This window comes from Mchenga conophoros, linkage group LG11 (assembly GCF_057382185.1).
Source record: "Mchenga conophoros isolate Kocher_MC1m ecotype Shallow Benthic linkage group LG11, M_conophoros_male_GT1.1, whole genome shotgun sequence".
Taxonomy (NCBI): domain Eukaryota; kingdom Metazoa; phylum Chordata; class Actinopteri; order Cichliformes; family Cichlidae; genus Mchenga; species Mchenga conophoros.
The window spans coordinates 25,896,169-25,912,560 of record NC_140536.1 but is presented as its reverse complement, the minus strand read 5'-3'; the positions used below and the strand labels follow the sequence as shown (position 1 = coordinate 25,912,560).

The following is a 16,392-nucleotide window of genomic DNA, read 5'->3' as shown; positions in this document are numbered from 1 at the left end:
GTTGGTCAAAGCGAAGAGCACAACCTGAACACATGGAAGAAGTTAAGATGAAGTTTGTTTATGCGCTTGAATCACGAACAGGCCTCATGTTATTACATAGATGGTATAACACACAGCTTCAATGTGCACAGAGAGGCGGGAAAGGCCTGCTTCTTTCACTCTGCACAGAGGTTTGACTGAGTGGTCACAGATCTCCTCTTACAAAGTGAGAGTGAGGGAGGTAAGGTGGTAAACTCAGAGAGAAGGACATGGGTGACTATTTATATAACTCTGAAATGGGACCCTGACCATGTGTTTCTGTCTGTCAGGCTGCATGATCAACTGATGGACACACAGAAGCTCACTGGCTTTCTCTTTCACTGCTCTAAATCCCATCTTTTCCGGGTGTTTTGGGGGTTTCCCTTGTGTTTTCTTGCTTGACTTCATTTTCGAGGTGAAGCAAAAGTCTTAAGCGTGGTCTTTTTTTCCCACCTCCCTCACTTTCTTGGAGTTTCTGTTTCCTTCATTTGGGATTTTTCCTCCCTTTTTAAAAAAAAATTCCAGCCTGATCGCCTGCTCTTCTGTGTGTACATCAACCCTTCCTTTCCCCCTGCTCTCCTTTTCCTCCCATTTTCCTCCGTTCCTCATCTCCTCGTGTGTCGTTTTTGGGCTATGCTCTCCTCACCCACTGTGATCCTCCAGCCTTATGGACTCCCCGTCTACCCACAGGCAACCACATGCTACCCCAGCATAGTTCAGGTAAACTTCTTGATTTACACTGTGGCCAGACATTATCACATAAATACTGAGATTTTCCCCCCTAGGGAACATCCCTGAAATCATCTACTGGGGAACTATAACTTTATGCAACAAAATAATATTATTTATTATTACAATTCTTAATCTCAATGTCAGTTATTTTGCATTTCTAGAGCTCTGGTTGTTATTTATTCTTTTATTCACCCAAATACTCACATTAAGAAATATAATCAAATAATTGGACATTTAAATCAGCACCTTTGTATGATTTTGCTTAATGATTAAACTAAAAAGATCTTATTCCTATTGCCAGACAAAATCCCTGTATTTTGTAAAACTTAAAACATTTTCCAGTGAGCAGAAGAAGCCAAAAGGCCCTAAGTCACAGTTTAATCTAATTCAGTCTATCGATGCATTGCTTAATATGCAACAGGATCTGTGTGAAGTGTGCTAGTTGTGAAATGTCTTATTTATTCACTAGTAAGGACATATTAGTGGTTATCTTTAGTCCACCAGCAAGTGTCCCTGACATGCCACTAATGCCACAGCTCATTTAGTATCTCTCTACCTTGTCTCTGTGCTTCACACCAGCTGTATTTTTAGCCCTCCTCTCCTGAGCAGATAATCACAGGAAGAGGGTCTGTCACCTGTCTTGTGTCCTGTAGTGAGCTGTGCTTAAGATAAATGTGTGAAACCAGCCTGTTGTGCATTTAAATGTTGAATATTAGGCTCCTCCGGGGTAACCTTGACTTATTTCATAAGATTCAGAGAGCTGTTTATGGAAAACAGATGCAGAGAGAATTGTTATTTGAAGGTGACTGGCACTGAAGTAAATAGTCTGAAGCCCCAGCTAGATCTTCCAAGATTCAAGAACTTTATTGTCAGTGCAACAATATACACAGTATACAGCGTACCGAAATGCTCGAATCCTTCACTTCAATCCAGCAATTGTTCCCTTTTTAAAAGTGTCATATTTCCAAGTGCTGGGGAAATTCCTTTATGACTGATGTGGAGCATCTGTTTTAACACAACATTTGGCAGCTTGTAAAACTCCTCTCTCCTCATTATCAGCAATCTTTTCTTCTTTTTTTTTTTTATCAGCAATATAAACAAAAAGCCTGTCGTGTCGCTCAATAGGAGGAACCGGGATGTGCAGAATGTGCAGATGGATGGATGAAAAAAAGGAATATTGTGTTACACTTTAATAAGCTACATGTTGCTAACATTTGTAACTCAGCCAGCACCAAAAGGCCACATCTGCAGTCAGCTTCGTCTTGTGTAAATCCCATGGCAACTGTCCCAGCAAGCACCTGGCTCCGAGCCGTCGACCTCTGACCGGAAGCCAGCAGCTGAGGAAGGAGACGAGCGAGAGAGGGGGAACAAATGGCAATGATAATAAAAAACAAGCCCGTGAGGAGTCTCGTGTTGAGACTGTGGTGCTGAATCAGACACAGTGGCTGGTTAGTTAGTTAGTCTGTAAGGTGGGGGGAGAGTTGACAGTGATATCTAACAGATGCATTTTCTTCGCTCAACATCGCTTTTATATCTCGGAGGAGGGTCGGAGCAGCTAGATCGTCGTTTCTTCTGATAAGTAGGACAGAGTGCAGGTGCAAGTTGTGTCAACATATTTGGAAACATGTTCCAGCTCCAGTGCGAGAGTTAAGAACGGCCTCAGAGTTGGACGGCGCCTCAATACCTATCTTTCAGCTCTGGTTCAAACTTAAATATTTCTCTTGAATAATGAGTAAGAGCTGCAGATGAATCATCTCCATCAACTTTTCCTCATTCAGTAATTATCAGGGTGAAGCCTGCTTGAATGTCAAATCTGGTTTGTTGAGAGTGCACAGTTTATTAAAAATCCTCCTCCAAACCAACAGAGAGTGGTCAAATGAAATCCTCCAAGCCAACAAGAGTCTGCCTGACAACCATTTCCTTGCTTATACAACCAGTTTAACAGCCAGCAGAGCTATGCCAGCCATTATGAGCTGGCGTGGGATAGAGTTTTTTTTAATCGTGACTCCTTTAAATCCTGAAGGCAGCTGACACACTTGTGGCATTTTGCTTGTAAGGTAACTCAGGGTATCCTCTGATCCAGTGATTAAGTGAAAGTATCAGTGCTCTAATAGAAATATTCCCAGTTACTGTGGGGGAATCCTCACAAATGTGAGGATTTTCCAGGATTGTCTTCCAGAATAAATGTTCTTAGATTTGTGAAGTCGTATCCGGAAGCCAAGACAAAATAATTTCATCTGAACATTGTGCTGCAGCATTATTGTACATCTTTAAATGAGGACTGTCCACCATCAGAATGAACATACGGGCTCTATACATTATCTTCATGATCAGCACAAACCTTCATGTGGTTGAAACATATCATGTCACATGTGTCTGAAGTATTAAGATGGAAAAGTTTAGAGTACGAACAGCTCCAATAGTAAGAATCTGCCACTCAGTGTTACTGTTGCGATGAAGTCCTTGGAAAGTTTTCCCTCCTGTAAGAACTCCCTGTCTCCTGAAAGTCTGAGAAGGCCCGTCACAGATATCTCATCTGTTTATACAAGAACTGTTGTGTTAAATGCTTCAGCTGGAAGTCCTAACACAAGATATAAAGCAATAAATCAGAAAGTTTAAATACACATATAACAGTACAGAAGGCGGCATATATACAACATATATGTAGACAGTCAGTGTGAAGAGGTGAGGCTGCACAGACTGTGTTTCTTAGTCTCCTGGTGTGTGACACGTGGACTCATATCTCCTGCCAGACGTTGTCAGGGAGTGCAGACTGTCATGTTGATGTGGTGGGATCTTTAACACTATTGAATCACTGATGCATCTCGGCCTTCCTGAAGCATGGCTGGGTCCAAAACGAGGCGGCGGTAGGTTTATAGTATAAAGCAAGCTCAACATCAGAAATTCAAGTGTAAGCAGTATAAGTATGCTGTAGTCTGACAGCTGGGTAAATGTGTTCACTTTGTTGTTTTTTCTGTTGTGTGGTCATGTTGTAGTAAGATCAGCGAAGCACTTCACTCGCACCCAACCCAAACATTGATGTCATTATTGTGCTTGTGAAGTCCTCTGTTTCTTAAAAGGCAACTGAGCCACTCCACACAACACAAAGAGAAGTAGATGTTCATGAAAATGTCTCTGAGGTAATAAAACCGTGTCTGTCAGGGCCGATATTCTCGGAGGCGACATTTAGCACGATGCACCCTCAGCAGGAGCACACACATTCATAAATACTTAATCCTGGGGGGGAAGCTCCGTACGCTTTCTGTGTTCATGAGTAGGTTAGAGGGGCCCTCTGGGCTCTTTGTGGGAGCAACAAGGTGACTGAAAGTTACAGATGTCCACAGCTGGTGTGGAACACCTCCCCCACCCACAGCCACCCCCCACCCCCGGTCACTTTTCCTCTAGCAATCATTTGATGATTGGTGGATGGGTAGAACTTATGGTGCGGTGGGCGGGTGGTCAGCTGGCATTAAAAATGCGGCAGTTGTTAGACAATGCATCAGAGATCGAGGAATGCAGTAAGGGGGTAAGACCGCTTTTATTTCTCTGCTTTTTACCTCACTTGAATGGAAACTGCGCAGGAGTTTCCTCCAAACCACTGCTTACACTTGGTTTGGAGGAGGTCCTGTTTTCCTGTTTAATCTTGTTTTTCTCATTAAAGGTAGTTTGTTACGCATTTAAAAAAAAAAAAAAAAAAGTTTTTAAGTAAACAGTTGTTTAATTAAAATGGATATTAGAGATTCTAAAGTCTATGAGACTTAAAACATACCTGTGGCTGTTGAATCTGATGAGATTCCAATAATTTTACATGACATTGTACTACATAAAGTCAACATTTTGGACATAAATATTGTTTTCAAGTGCCAAATCTGTCATTTGTAATGGGAAAAACAGAAAGAGTTAAATTTAACAATGAGCTCCACGTTTGGCATTAAGAATGAATCAGTTATTACAATTGTGAGAAATGTCTTAATATTAGAGATGTTTTTAATTATATCTATACTTGGATGTTGCTTTGGATAAGCAAAAAGAAATGTAGTGTTTAGGACTGGTCATCAGATGTATTTTTCAAGGATAATTTACTATTTCTTTATTACCACACACAAAAAACAAACTCACAAAAGGCAGTTATTTAAAAAAGAATAGGTAAATATATAAGGTAATTTATAGTGACCTCTTCCAAACACTGCAACCTACCAGTAAGCTTATTTAGCTTTGTATTTTGTCTTACTATTACTGTTAAAAACATCTTTTGCTATGGTTATTATTATCAGATTATTTAAGAGATTTCACAGCATTTTACTCCTGACAGTTAAACTGATGTGTAAAATTGGGTGGAACAATCATTTATTGTGGTATTTGTGTATCTGTCATCTTCATTAAAGATCACAGTGTCACTGCAGCGTGTTTATGCAGTTTGTTTTATTGTAAAAACAGAAGATCAACAACAACATCTTGTGTTTCGTTTGTTTACATCTACGCTGTCATATTCTGGCATGAGTGGCTCATTCGTCTCCCTCTTCCTCTTTTCCTCAGGGGGCCCCCACTCAGGAGGCTGCCCCAGGCAGCGCAGACCCTGCCCTGCCTCAGGTCTATGCCCCGCCTCCCTCTTACCCCCCACCAGGTCAAGGTCCCCCAACATCCGCCAGCAGACTGGCAACTCTCGACTTTAGCTCTGCACATCCGAGCTCAGAGTACCAGGAACATCCCCAGCTCAGAGTCTATCAGGGCCCTCAGCACGATGGGGGCGACTCTCTGACATCTGGCAACACGGTAAGAGCGGTCTGTGACAAATGTTGATGTTCCAGGCCAATAAAACATGATCGTCAGTAAGTCGACAGGTAGCACTTTCACATGTTCTGCAGAGCAACAGGCCCAGATAGGGTTTCCTTCTATATTTAGAGCCCCATGTCCACCGCGGTGTCCTTGTATGGAAATGCCTGTCACCCTCTGTGGAGCAAAATGTCGAGGCAGCTGATAAGGGATTTATTGATGAAAATAAATGCCCACTTTTCCTTTCTCCCTCCCCCAGGTCTCATTTAAGTGTCAATAAAACTGATCACCTTTCCAGATCGCCGCTCGAACTTTGTGCTGATACTTACAGTTTACAGTTTAAGCTATCTGAAGGATGTTTATAAAGTCCATGTCAGGCTTTTGTGATTTGTCTGATGAAATCATTTCTGGTACAGGATAAACAATGATTACATCTTTAAAAATGTATCAACAAATGGTTTTTGAAACTAAAGAGAATTTTTAATAGATAATTTGTGTCTTCATTCTGCTACTGCGATAAGATTATTTCAACCTGTTTACCATCAAATTTGCTTTACATATTCTTTTAAAAACCAAATTAATCTTTTATTAAATCAACGGAAGAAACCTGCATTATAATTTTATCCTCAGTTGAATCTAAAGTCATTGCTCTGCAGCTGTTCCTGGCTGGTTGCGTAGATAACCCTCGTGTTTATTACCTCAAATGTTTCAGTGTAATCTTGCCGGTGGTGTGGCAGCAGTGTCCTTTACTCATACTGACAGTTACCACACTGATGAATTTCACTGACACCCTGTGGTCTCTGGTTGCTGCTGATCTCTTTCTGTGTGTGGCCTGCACCACTTCAGCATCGGTGCACTGTGGGAGCGTCTTTAATTTCCATTTATATTGTAAGATAAAGACCCTACAATAACAGAGAACACATTAATGCACAAACAGGTCACACTGGCCTCAGTCTTTATGAGCTGCCTGATGTTTCCTCTTGATTTTGAATGAAATAACTTGATAAAACGATGAGGAATTGTTGTTACAACAGGCTACTAATCTGCTGGAATCTTATGGAAATTGTAATAAACTATATTATACAATTACACAGTTCAGAACTTGAGGGGCTCTCTAGAATTTCCATCTTGTGCTGCCATCAGGTTAAAATCAAAGTGATTTTTTTGTTAGCCTACTTGCAGAATAATGACCACCAGTAAGCTGTAGGCTACTTGCATTATTCCTAATTAGCAATTTGAATTCAATTTCAAGCTCATTTACAATAACAAATTCACAATAACAGTTGCCTCAAGGGCCTTAATACTGTAAGCTAAAAACCCTGCAATATGAGAGGGAAAAAAACTTTTTAGCAGGAAGAGACAGCCAGCAGAACCAGGCTTTACAGTTTAAAAGCAAAATTTACCATGCCACTCTCACTGAATTGATTAAAAAAACAGCAACACACACGAGAGAAAGTTTGTCTTTTTTAAATAATGTAATATTTTGACTCACACTGCCTGCAGAGACCTATTGTCACTTCCCAGGTCTGTAATTGAAAAAAACGTATTTATTATTTTATTTTGAAAAAACTTATCTTAACCATGTAAAGCCTGAAATAAATATTACCCTTAAAATTAGAAGCCATCTATGTCCACTGTAAGCGACCATCTTTGAACAGGGGCGATGGTTTACGACACCATCTATAATCCAGTTTTGAGTTCCCTCCCCAGACGCCTTAGCGCCCACTCACACCCTGGGCCATCTGACCTCAGGAAATCGCATGATAAGGTGGGGCCAGGTTTCACAATGAGCTCACCTGAAACTCTGGCTGATTGGGACCCACACCCGTTTTCACACCTTGGCTCATGTGATTAGAGGATCATCAGGGGGTCCTTTTGTCCCTCTTTGGGGGGAAACTCCCACTGGGTTTAAATCTGGGACTCTCCACCATTTGACCTTAGAACTGAAGAAGCTTCTCGGATGAGAGGTGAAACGTCTTCAAGCAACTTAAAGAAGTCCAGACGCTTTTCTTTGCAAGCTCCTTTGACTACCCTTAAAATTCTATTTTCTAAAAACTGGATTGTTTAGTAAACAAAATATTGTTTAGTAGACAAAATATAAAAAATATATTTTATTTTTTTAGTGCATCAGTGTTTGATTCATCGGGCTGTGATTGCAGCCATTCCCCAACTCTGTGAATGGTACTCATGACCATTGATCATTCGTCCTTGATCAGTGGTTGTTGATCAATGACAATTTGCATATTAATGCTCAAGGAACTGACATCACAGCCCACTGTTTATTCAGTGGTGCTAGTTTCAGTCATTATACAAATGTACTGTTTATAAGGTTGGGGAAACCTGCAGTGAGCTGAGACTGAAGAAGTCACCTGGATGAGTGACGAAACGTTTCTCCCACTGAAAACGGTTCATCCAGATGAACAGAACCAACCTTTTGGGACCTTGCAGAAGTGGTTACTTGAAGATGTGATTTCACCTTGGAACAGGTTTAAATATTCTTAACGGATTAGCAGATTTTTTTTTTCTTATTCATGAAGACATGAGTTATGTGGTCAGAGATGTGTGTGACTGTTTTGTTTTTGCAGTGCAGAAGTCTCCTTCAGACATGGAAACATCTACTCTGACACACGCAGAGCCGTCTGATCTGTGTGGCAGGTCAGCTCTGTGTCCTGCTTCTCCCTTCCTCCTCTCATAAATGGTGTTTTATGGCCCCGTTTATATATTTTATCACTAGAGTCCCAGACATACTCGGGTCCGTGATGATTTTCGGGGAAAGTTGAGACGTCGCCACGGAGGGAGGGGGTCAAAAAGGGGGGGGCGGGGTGAGGCTGACCGGATGATTCCCCCCCCTTTCCCCCGTCTGAAATATCGCTCAGGTCCAGAACTCAATCCTGCATCGTGACAATGACACCACCACCCAACTCAACCCTCTGTACCTCTGTCCCCCCCCCCTCCACTCTGGCCTGTATGTGCGTGTGTGTGTGTGTGTGCGTGTGTGTGGGTCTGCTGTCTACAGTTGAAGCCACATCGAGCCAGTGTAGTGTACACCAGTAGTAGCCTGTGTGCATTTATATGTCTGTATGAATGTGTTTCTGTACCTCTCTCTGTCTGTCTCCTTCTTATTAATGATGCCCCCTGACGAACGACTTTAACCTTTGGCAAAAAAGCAGCACCGTGACCCCCCACCCCACCCGTCCCCCACTGACCCTTCAGTTTTAAACTCTGTCCCCTTTCTGTGCACCTTCTTTGCCTTGTTTACTGAAGCCTTTTTCACTCCTTATCTGCCTCGTGGTACTAGACTGCTAATACTCAGGGCTTGGGAGTGTAATCTTATTTCCATTAGAGTAGCACATCTCCCAGTAATTTTTCTTTTTCGCGTTAATTTTTGTGCTCCCTGCTCCTCCTCTTCCTTTTGTTTCTTGCTGCTGAAGCTCACTGGTTTTAGTTTGTTGCCCTTTTTTGCAGATTTTCTTTCAAATCTATATATTTTTAACCACTTTTCTTGCAATGGTTGAACAATGCTGGTTGGCCAACACACCTGCACACACATATATATATATATGCACATACATGCACACACACTAGCATCGTGGTGCATTGTGGGATAGTGAATGTTTTGGTTTTGGCACATTAGTTCTTGAATTTTTCTGCATGGGGCAGTTTATATAAGTTAATCTAGCACAGGTATGTCTTTAATACTAAGGTAAAACAAGTAGTTGTTAGAGCCACTGTGGGAAACTTTGAGTTAGAGTCTGAAAACAGCTTAAAACAACTTCTCACTCTTCACGACGGCTGGAATGAGCAGTTTTAATACCAGACATTTGGCGTTTATTGTTAGCGTCACTGTCCTAATCTCCTACAGGCATGTATTCAACGACGCCTCACTAAACTGGAGCCCCTTCCACGCCTCCTTACATTTGCTTGAGAAGGTTCACTGGTTGCTGAATGCTGGTTGAACTTGGTTTGGTTCACTTGATCTCATGAAAGTGATCTTTGAGCTTTAATGCCATGTGATGCTTACGCAACTGGAGTTTTTACCTAAACATGAAATTCTCTGGAACATGTTGAATTTGTTGAATTTACTTTGTTGTTTGTTTGTTTTTCTCTTTTCCTTCTTTGCTTTTCTACTGATGCCCTCTCCCAATTTTTCTTCACATCTGTCCCACCTCATTCACACCCTCTCCATCTTTTGTTTTCCATCTTTTTTTGTTCTTCCTCTATCCACTTGCTTGCCTCCTCCTCTTCCTCTGCCTCCTTGTCCTGTTTCGTGCTTTCTCACTGTCAGGAGGACTCTTTGGTCCCCGTGACCTCTGACCCCCAGTCTCTCAGTGTGTCCGTGTCATCGGGGGGCGGGGCAGGAAGCGGTAGCGAGGAAGAGGGGTCAGGTAAAACCCAACCGAAACGCCTCCATGTCTCGAACATCCCCTTTCGCTTTAGAGACCCAGACCTCCGCCAGATGTTTGGGGTATGACAGTCACCTCGTTTCTGAGCTTCACACATACACAGAGCCCATGTTTTCATGTTGAATCCAACAATTTCCACTCTGTGAAAATTGCTCTGACACTTTCAGCAATTTGGCAAGATCCTCGATGTAGAGATTATCTTCAATGAGAGGGGGTCAAAGGTGAGCAGCTCAGAAATATGATCAGTGCTTTTAAACCAACGTGGGAATCATTCATCAGTAAACATATAACCGTGCAAACACACAGGGCTTTGGATTCGTCACTTTCGAGAATGCTACCGAGGCTGACAGAGCAAGAGAAAAGCTGAACGGGACAATTGTGGAAGGGAGGAAGATCGAGGTAAAGCGAGATTTCCCCATTTCTTTTTTAAAACTAGAAAACAAACATGCAGTTTTGTTTTACCCAGAGAGAGAAAAAAAATGGCCACCTCACTATAAATGTATTTATGACCCTGTAACTTCCCTTGGACATTATACCTAAGTGATATTTATTGATCACATGGCTGGAAATCACGCAGCTTTTGTGTTGTAGGTTTAACTTTCTGATTCCATGATTATCCTTATTATTTTATCCCCAGGTTAATAATGCCACTGCACGAGTAGTTACCAAGAAACCCCAAGCGCCTCTCGTGAACGGTGAAATCTCAAGTAAGAAACTTCTCATTAATATTTGGGTCCTGACTAATCTTTGGAGCTTGTTTTTAATAGAGGCCTTGTTTTTGCAGCTTCCGGTTGGAAGATCAACCCAGTCATGGGGGCCATGTACGCACCTGAGCTCTATACAGGTAACTAAAGGTTTCCCTCTTTCATGCTGACATATTGCTCTGAAGAGATGATCAGCACTGCCATTTCACTCCTCCTGCTACTTTTTTTCCTCTCCTCTATTTTAGTTGCCAGTTTTCCGTACCCTGTAGCGACTCCTACGCTGGCCTACCGCGGTTCAGCGCTGCGTGGTCGGGGTCGAGCTGTCTACAACACAATTCGCTCCACTGCAACCACACCTGCTGCTGTCCCCACCTACCCTGGGTAAGACTCTGAGCACCGGTGTCGGCTTTATATCCAATTACTTTCATTTTGATAATGTTTTATTCTTTTTTTTTCAGGGTTGTGTATCAGGATGGACTGTATGGAGCAGAAGTCTATGTACGCAGCTGAACTCTACTCATATCTTTACTTTTTTAATCAGTCAATCAGTTGCTGCTGCTTTATTGTTGCTTCATCTTTCCCATGCAGGGCGGATACCCTGCAGCATACAGAGTGGCTCAGTCAGCATCTGCTGCCACAGCGACCTACAGTGATGGGTAAACAGACAAACAATGTACACAAAGATGAATGTTCTTGCTCATTCTGATGCTGTGTTTGAGCTTCAGCAGTACCACTGAGCAGCTGTGTGCCTAATAGTATATACCGCTTTTACCTGAGCAGAAACACAAAACCTATTTGGAGCATTTCGGCTATTCCCATGAAAATGTCTTCCTACCTACACAGAGCTCACTCTTTGAACTCAAACTTGGCTTTTGTAACTTTTATCAAGATAAACACAGCTTTTGAAAATATTCTGCCTTGTGCCAGGAAGTAAAGATCTGGATTTTCTCAAACAGTCAGGAATTTATCTTGTAACATTTACTGTGAGTGGACACAGTATGTAAAATAAAAAACCTCATTTCTTTGTTCCTGTGTAGCTCAAAGATCCCACCTGAGATTACGTTCTTGTTTTTATCTCAAGGATTTTATGGGCCTTGTTAAGCAGCTTTAAATTAACCAATAACACACAAACTGCTAGTAGAAGAAGAAGCTTTCAACTGCTCCCTTAGTCACAAGGGGTCGTCACAGTGGGCAGATCCACATGTTTGTTTTGGCAGATTTTTATGCCGGATGGCCTTCCAAACACAACCTCAAAGGGATGTGTGGCTCTTCCAAGGATAACAATATCATAATAACACCCAAAGTACTGTTTTTGTAAGATACTTCAGATATTATTCAGTACCAAATGTGCTTTTGATTGGTTTCCATCACATAACTTATTACAGTGCTGGATGCTCACATTAATCATGGCAGAATATTCACATAATGTAAAAAAATTCACATATATGCCTGACTTCAGTTGGCTTTCATTAATCATAAAGAATTTGCAGAATTTCATTTGCAGATAAATTAATAAGAAACAAAGTTTAATTGGAGTCGTGATATTATTATTTTTTTAAACAGATATGGACGGGTTTACGCTCCAGAGGCCTATCACCACTCAGTCGGACCAACAACGTATGGGGTCGGTACAATGGTGAGCAGCTATCAGAGTAAACAAAGCTTAATCTGAGAAATACATCACGGTGGTTAACTTGCACCTTTCACCCTACTACTGTCAACAGGCCAGTTTGTACAGAGGAGGATACAACCGCTTCACCCCCTACTGAGGCCCGGTGAAGGGCGGGGTCGTCGGGCATCTCTGTTGAACTTTGGGACACTGCAGGGCAGATTACAATAATCCTTAAAAACAACCTCGGAAATGTGGCACACGTGGTGTCACCTCCTGTCTCCATCACAACCTCTCTTCGGGAGACTAAACAGACTGAAGGTTAAAATACTGTAGGACCCACTTACCATCCGCTCTGTTGGAGAATACGTAGGAGACGCTGTCGCTTGAAACCTTTTAATGCTTTGCTTTTTTTTTTTTTTTGGATAAGTGGTTAAAAAAATACTGTGAGATTCTTGTGTTTAATAATTTGGGATTTTTTTTCAGGGGTCAAACTGTGCAAAAAACATTTTGTACAATTTTAAATGATTTATTTTTGTTGGCATTTATCTACTGAGTGTGTGTGTGTGTGTGTGTGTGTGTGTGTGTGTGTGTGTGGGAATGTCTGTGAGTTTCAACATCAAGAGAGCGATTTGGCTGCGACACTGATATTGCAACTAAAAGCACAGAAATAATGTTTATCAGCTGGACTTATTTTTATTTCTAACAATCTACCTCTAAATCTACATGTTTAGCTTTTCATACAGCCGTTACATTTAATCCTTGTTTGCAGTTTCTTGAGTCCTTTCCTACCTTTCTGTTCATAAATACTAACACAGTGTAGTTTCTGTTTTCTGGCTTCACTCCTTGCTACCTTGCTTGAGCTTTGATGACCGGAGGGTCACTGTCCTGTATTTTCTCCCTCTTTTCTCCTTCATTACTGCTAAATGACTTCTTTTCTTGTATCAGTTAGTTCTTCTTGGCTTTGTTTTACTCTATTCTGCTTTGTTTGATGTTTACCTCTGAATAAATCAGACTTTTTTCTCCTCTATCTCTTCTGTTCTTTATTCTGCTTCTCCTCACTCCCTGGGTTTCTGGTTTTTCTTCTGTGGCAACGCAACATTACATCGACAAGGCTATAGAAAAAAAACCCCCAAACAAACCCTTCTTTTATTTTCTTTGTGTGATTTCACTGCTTACTGTTTAGTTGCATCATTCTCATATTTTTCCCTCCTCCTTCTAACACTCAGTGCCAGTATTCATGCTCTACATGTATGAAAACCATCCTGGGCCTGTTTTCTATTTTCTGCACATTCTAAACTTCCAGATTATTGGCCTTTGTTTCATTTCCTTTGTAAGTTTCACCTCATGTGATAGATCAGCAATGCATTTTAATCTTTTCTTATTAAGTCTTATAAGTGTTTTATGCAACAACTTCTTTACTCCACGTTTGTTTCCTCGTGTGAATTTCTTCTGTACCGTTTCGCTGCTCTGCTTCTGCCTTTTTTCTTCTTAGTAGTATTTCTTTTAGCGTTTAGTCTTTTTCGTTTGCCAGCTTTCTTGCTATTTTTAAACTGAACTGTCCTTTGCCATTATATGCCTTTTGCTGTTTGCATGACAAAATGATTTTTTTTCCTGCTGCACTTTCTACATCTTTAACCTTCCACACTAACTTTTTTCCAGCTGCTCTCAAGGATTTTTAATCTGTGTTGGTTAAAGTAAAAACTATCACCATATGAATGAACATTAAACCATCGTGCTTCGTCTGCTAGCTGATCTGCTTTATCACAGATGCCATCATTCAACATCTTCATAATAAACTGTTTGCAAGCAACTCTGTGCTCCACTGAACTGCTAGATTTCAATCAACTCCAGCAAAAACAAAAGACAGTATGTGCTCTCTGTACTTTTTTTTTTTTTTATTAGACGTCTTTCCAAAAGATATGTACACAATATTTACAAAATGGCAGTTTATCCTATCAGATCTATGTAGCCATGGGAATGAGGGATAGGGAGGGCACATTACAGATAGACCTTCAGCTTCAGTTGTTAAAGTGCTGCAACACAAACTATTAAAAGCACTGCAGACAGGATACAATACTTACTAGTGAGAGTTGCACACGGCAGTCACAAACATACCCAACATAAGAGGAAAAAAAAGGGTAAGAATGACAAAAGAGAAATACTGGTTAGAGAGTCAGGGGAGAGGAGAGAGGTTGAAACATCATGCAGGGAGGAGTGAAGAAGAGAAAGTGAGAAGATTCTACAAAAAACTAGTTAAAAAAAGAAAAAAAAAAAGAAAAAGAAATGAACAAAGGTGGAGGGAAAGAGGGAGATGGGAGTTCTTCAAGGGTCAAAAAAGCAGTTACAAAGACTGATGGAGGTATACACCAACATAGGAGCAAAATACACAAAAATTGGGAGGGGTGGGGTATTAAATGAAAATGTGTACATTAGTTATCTGGATGATTTTTCTATGTAAAGACAAACATCCTGGGCTGTTTCAGTGCTGAAAATCTGAGACATCAGATGTATAGAATACAAGCCTGCATTAAATTAAAAAAAAAATAATAATTCTTACATCATTTCAGAAGAGTCACTGCTTAGCATGTGAACACAAACCTATAAACTTTATACTTGAAAAAAAAAAAGAAAAGGTGTTGGTGAGTTTTAGGTCACTATGTTCTGCATGTCCAGACATTTTATTCAATGCCAATTCAACTCTCAAGCAGCCTGCCAGTATAACAAACAAAAGCTAAAACATTTCTAATCAGTGGAGAGAAAAAAAATCCAACCTAACTAAATATGAAAAGTCTTATCAACAAACAACTATGCAAATGCATCTGGACACGCAGAACCCCACAGCACAAGGAAAACACGACTCGAGAGCTTTGTTTTTAAAAACTAGAACAGGTACGATGTTGCACACAAAACCATTTTAAATAAGGGCTAGCAGCAAATCCCATTAGCAGCATTTCAACATTTTCAACTTTTCATTATGCGATGCTCCCCTGTGTTTTATGAGCTGTATGGCTTCAACTCAGGCGGGTCAAACCGAGACAGTGCTCACAATTCACTCTCTCCGGCAGGCATCTGGAGGAGTTTCGCCCACTTATCCCTCCGTGTGCTCCTGCAATGCAGCAGCCTTGCAAGCTGAAGGACGAGAAGTCTGGCGGCATGTGGGAGGAGGGTTTAAGGAGTGAGGGGAGGGGGGGCAGTAAGGAGGATAGGGGAGTAAGGTAAATGAAGGGAGGGGGGGGGGGGGGGGGGGGGGGGGGGGGAAGAAAGGAAACATGTTGAGATCTTTGTCATTACAAAACATATGCTGAAATCAAAGGTCAACAACGAACACATCTAAAATATATATATGATCCAGGGTCACACGTGATTCATCGACATGATTGGTCAGGAGGCAAGGTTTTAGCCACATTGGTCTGATTTGTCACTGAATATATACGAAACCAGCAGGAACCAATCAGAGAGCACAAAACAGGAAAATGTGGCACAAAACCTAAAGGGAAAAATTTCAACAACTTATTTTTCCTTCTTTTTTGGACCAATGGAGTCTGAGCATCGAGCCAAAATTGGATTTGACAACCTGTGCAACTGTGTTCAGGCTGCACTCGGAAACAGCGCTAACTGACATTTCTCCGATATAGCCACACTGAGATCACTGCATACAATCAAATTCTACTTTTTTTTTTTTTAACATATTCACAAATTTGTTCAATAGTTGTATGAACAAAGAAAAAACAAACAAAAAACATTCACACTTACCCATGTGTGAACAAAAAACAAAAACAAAAAACCTACACGGTGTACTAAAAAGAAATCACATCAATTATCATACAGTATTTACAAAGTATACTTTGTTAATAAGTAAACGTGGAGGTTTTACATTAAGCCTGAATCCATTCCTGTTCTTATCAATCAAAACAGGATTAAATACTCAATGTCAAACTCAATGTTCCTACAGCGGTTAATACTGATATTAATTTAGAAGAAAAAAAAAAAGAAAAGAAAAAAAAAAAAGGAGGAACAATGTTGACCACCTACACGTTTTCAGCACAACTCAATTAGGACCAGATGCTTTGCTGGTGAAAAGCAACACATGGATTATTTTCCTCACACTTAGGAGCTGATCAATCACCATTTTCAGCGTAACTGAATTTCC

General features: G+C 40.9%; 1 protein-coding gene across 2 annotated transcripts; it reads left to right on the top strand.

Annotated features, from left to right (window-relative positions):
• Positions 1-301: 301 nt before the first annotated feature.
• On the top strand, positions 302-14,874 carry rbfox1l (RNA binding fox-1 homolog 1, like). 2 transcript variants are annotated; one of them, XM_085291918.1, is made up of 12 exons: positions 302-738; positions 5,287-5,523; positions 9,809-9,988; positions 10,094-10,147; positions 10,233-10,325; positions 10,564-10,633; positions 10,711-10,770; positions 10,876-11,011; positions 11,089-11,128; positions 11,219-11,286; positions 12,194-12,266; positions 12,355-14,874. In XM_085291918.1, exons 1-12 carry the CDS (start codon positions 652-654, stop codon positions 12,397-12,399), a joined length of 1,143 nt encoding a protein of 380 aa, XP_085148044.1. In that variant the 5' UTR covers positions 302-651; the 3' UTR covers positions 12,400-14,874. The 2 variants fall into 2 exon arrangements, with proteins under 2 accessions (XP_085148044.1, XP_085148045.1); XM_085291919.1 differs by lacking the exon at positions 302-738 and adding an exon at positions 4,209-4,276.
• The last annotated feature ends 1,518 nt before the right edge of the window (positions 14,875-16,392 follow it).

Excerpts from the sequence above, each read along its gene's own strand:
- rbfox1l (XM_085291918.1), top strand. The coding sequence starts at position 652 with ATGCTCTCCTCACCCACTGTGATCCTCCAGCCTTATGGACTCCCCGTC. Across the intron at positions 10,148-10,232 it reads TCAATGAGAGGGGGTCAAAG|GGCTTTGGATTCGTCACTTT; the intron begins GTGAGCAGCTCA and ends GCAAACACACAG. Across the intron at positions 11,012-11,088 it reads GCTGTCCCCACCTACCCTGG|GGTTGTGTATCAGGATGGAC; the intron begins GTAAGACTCTGA and ends TTTTTTTTTCAG.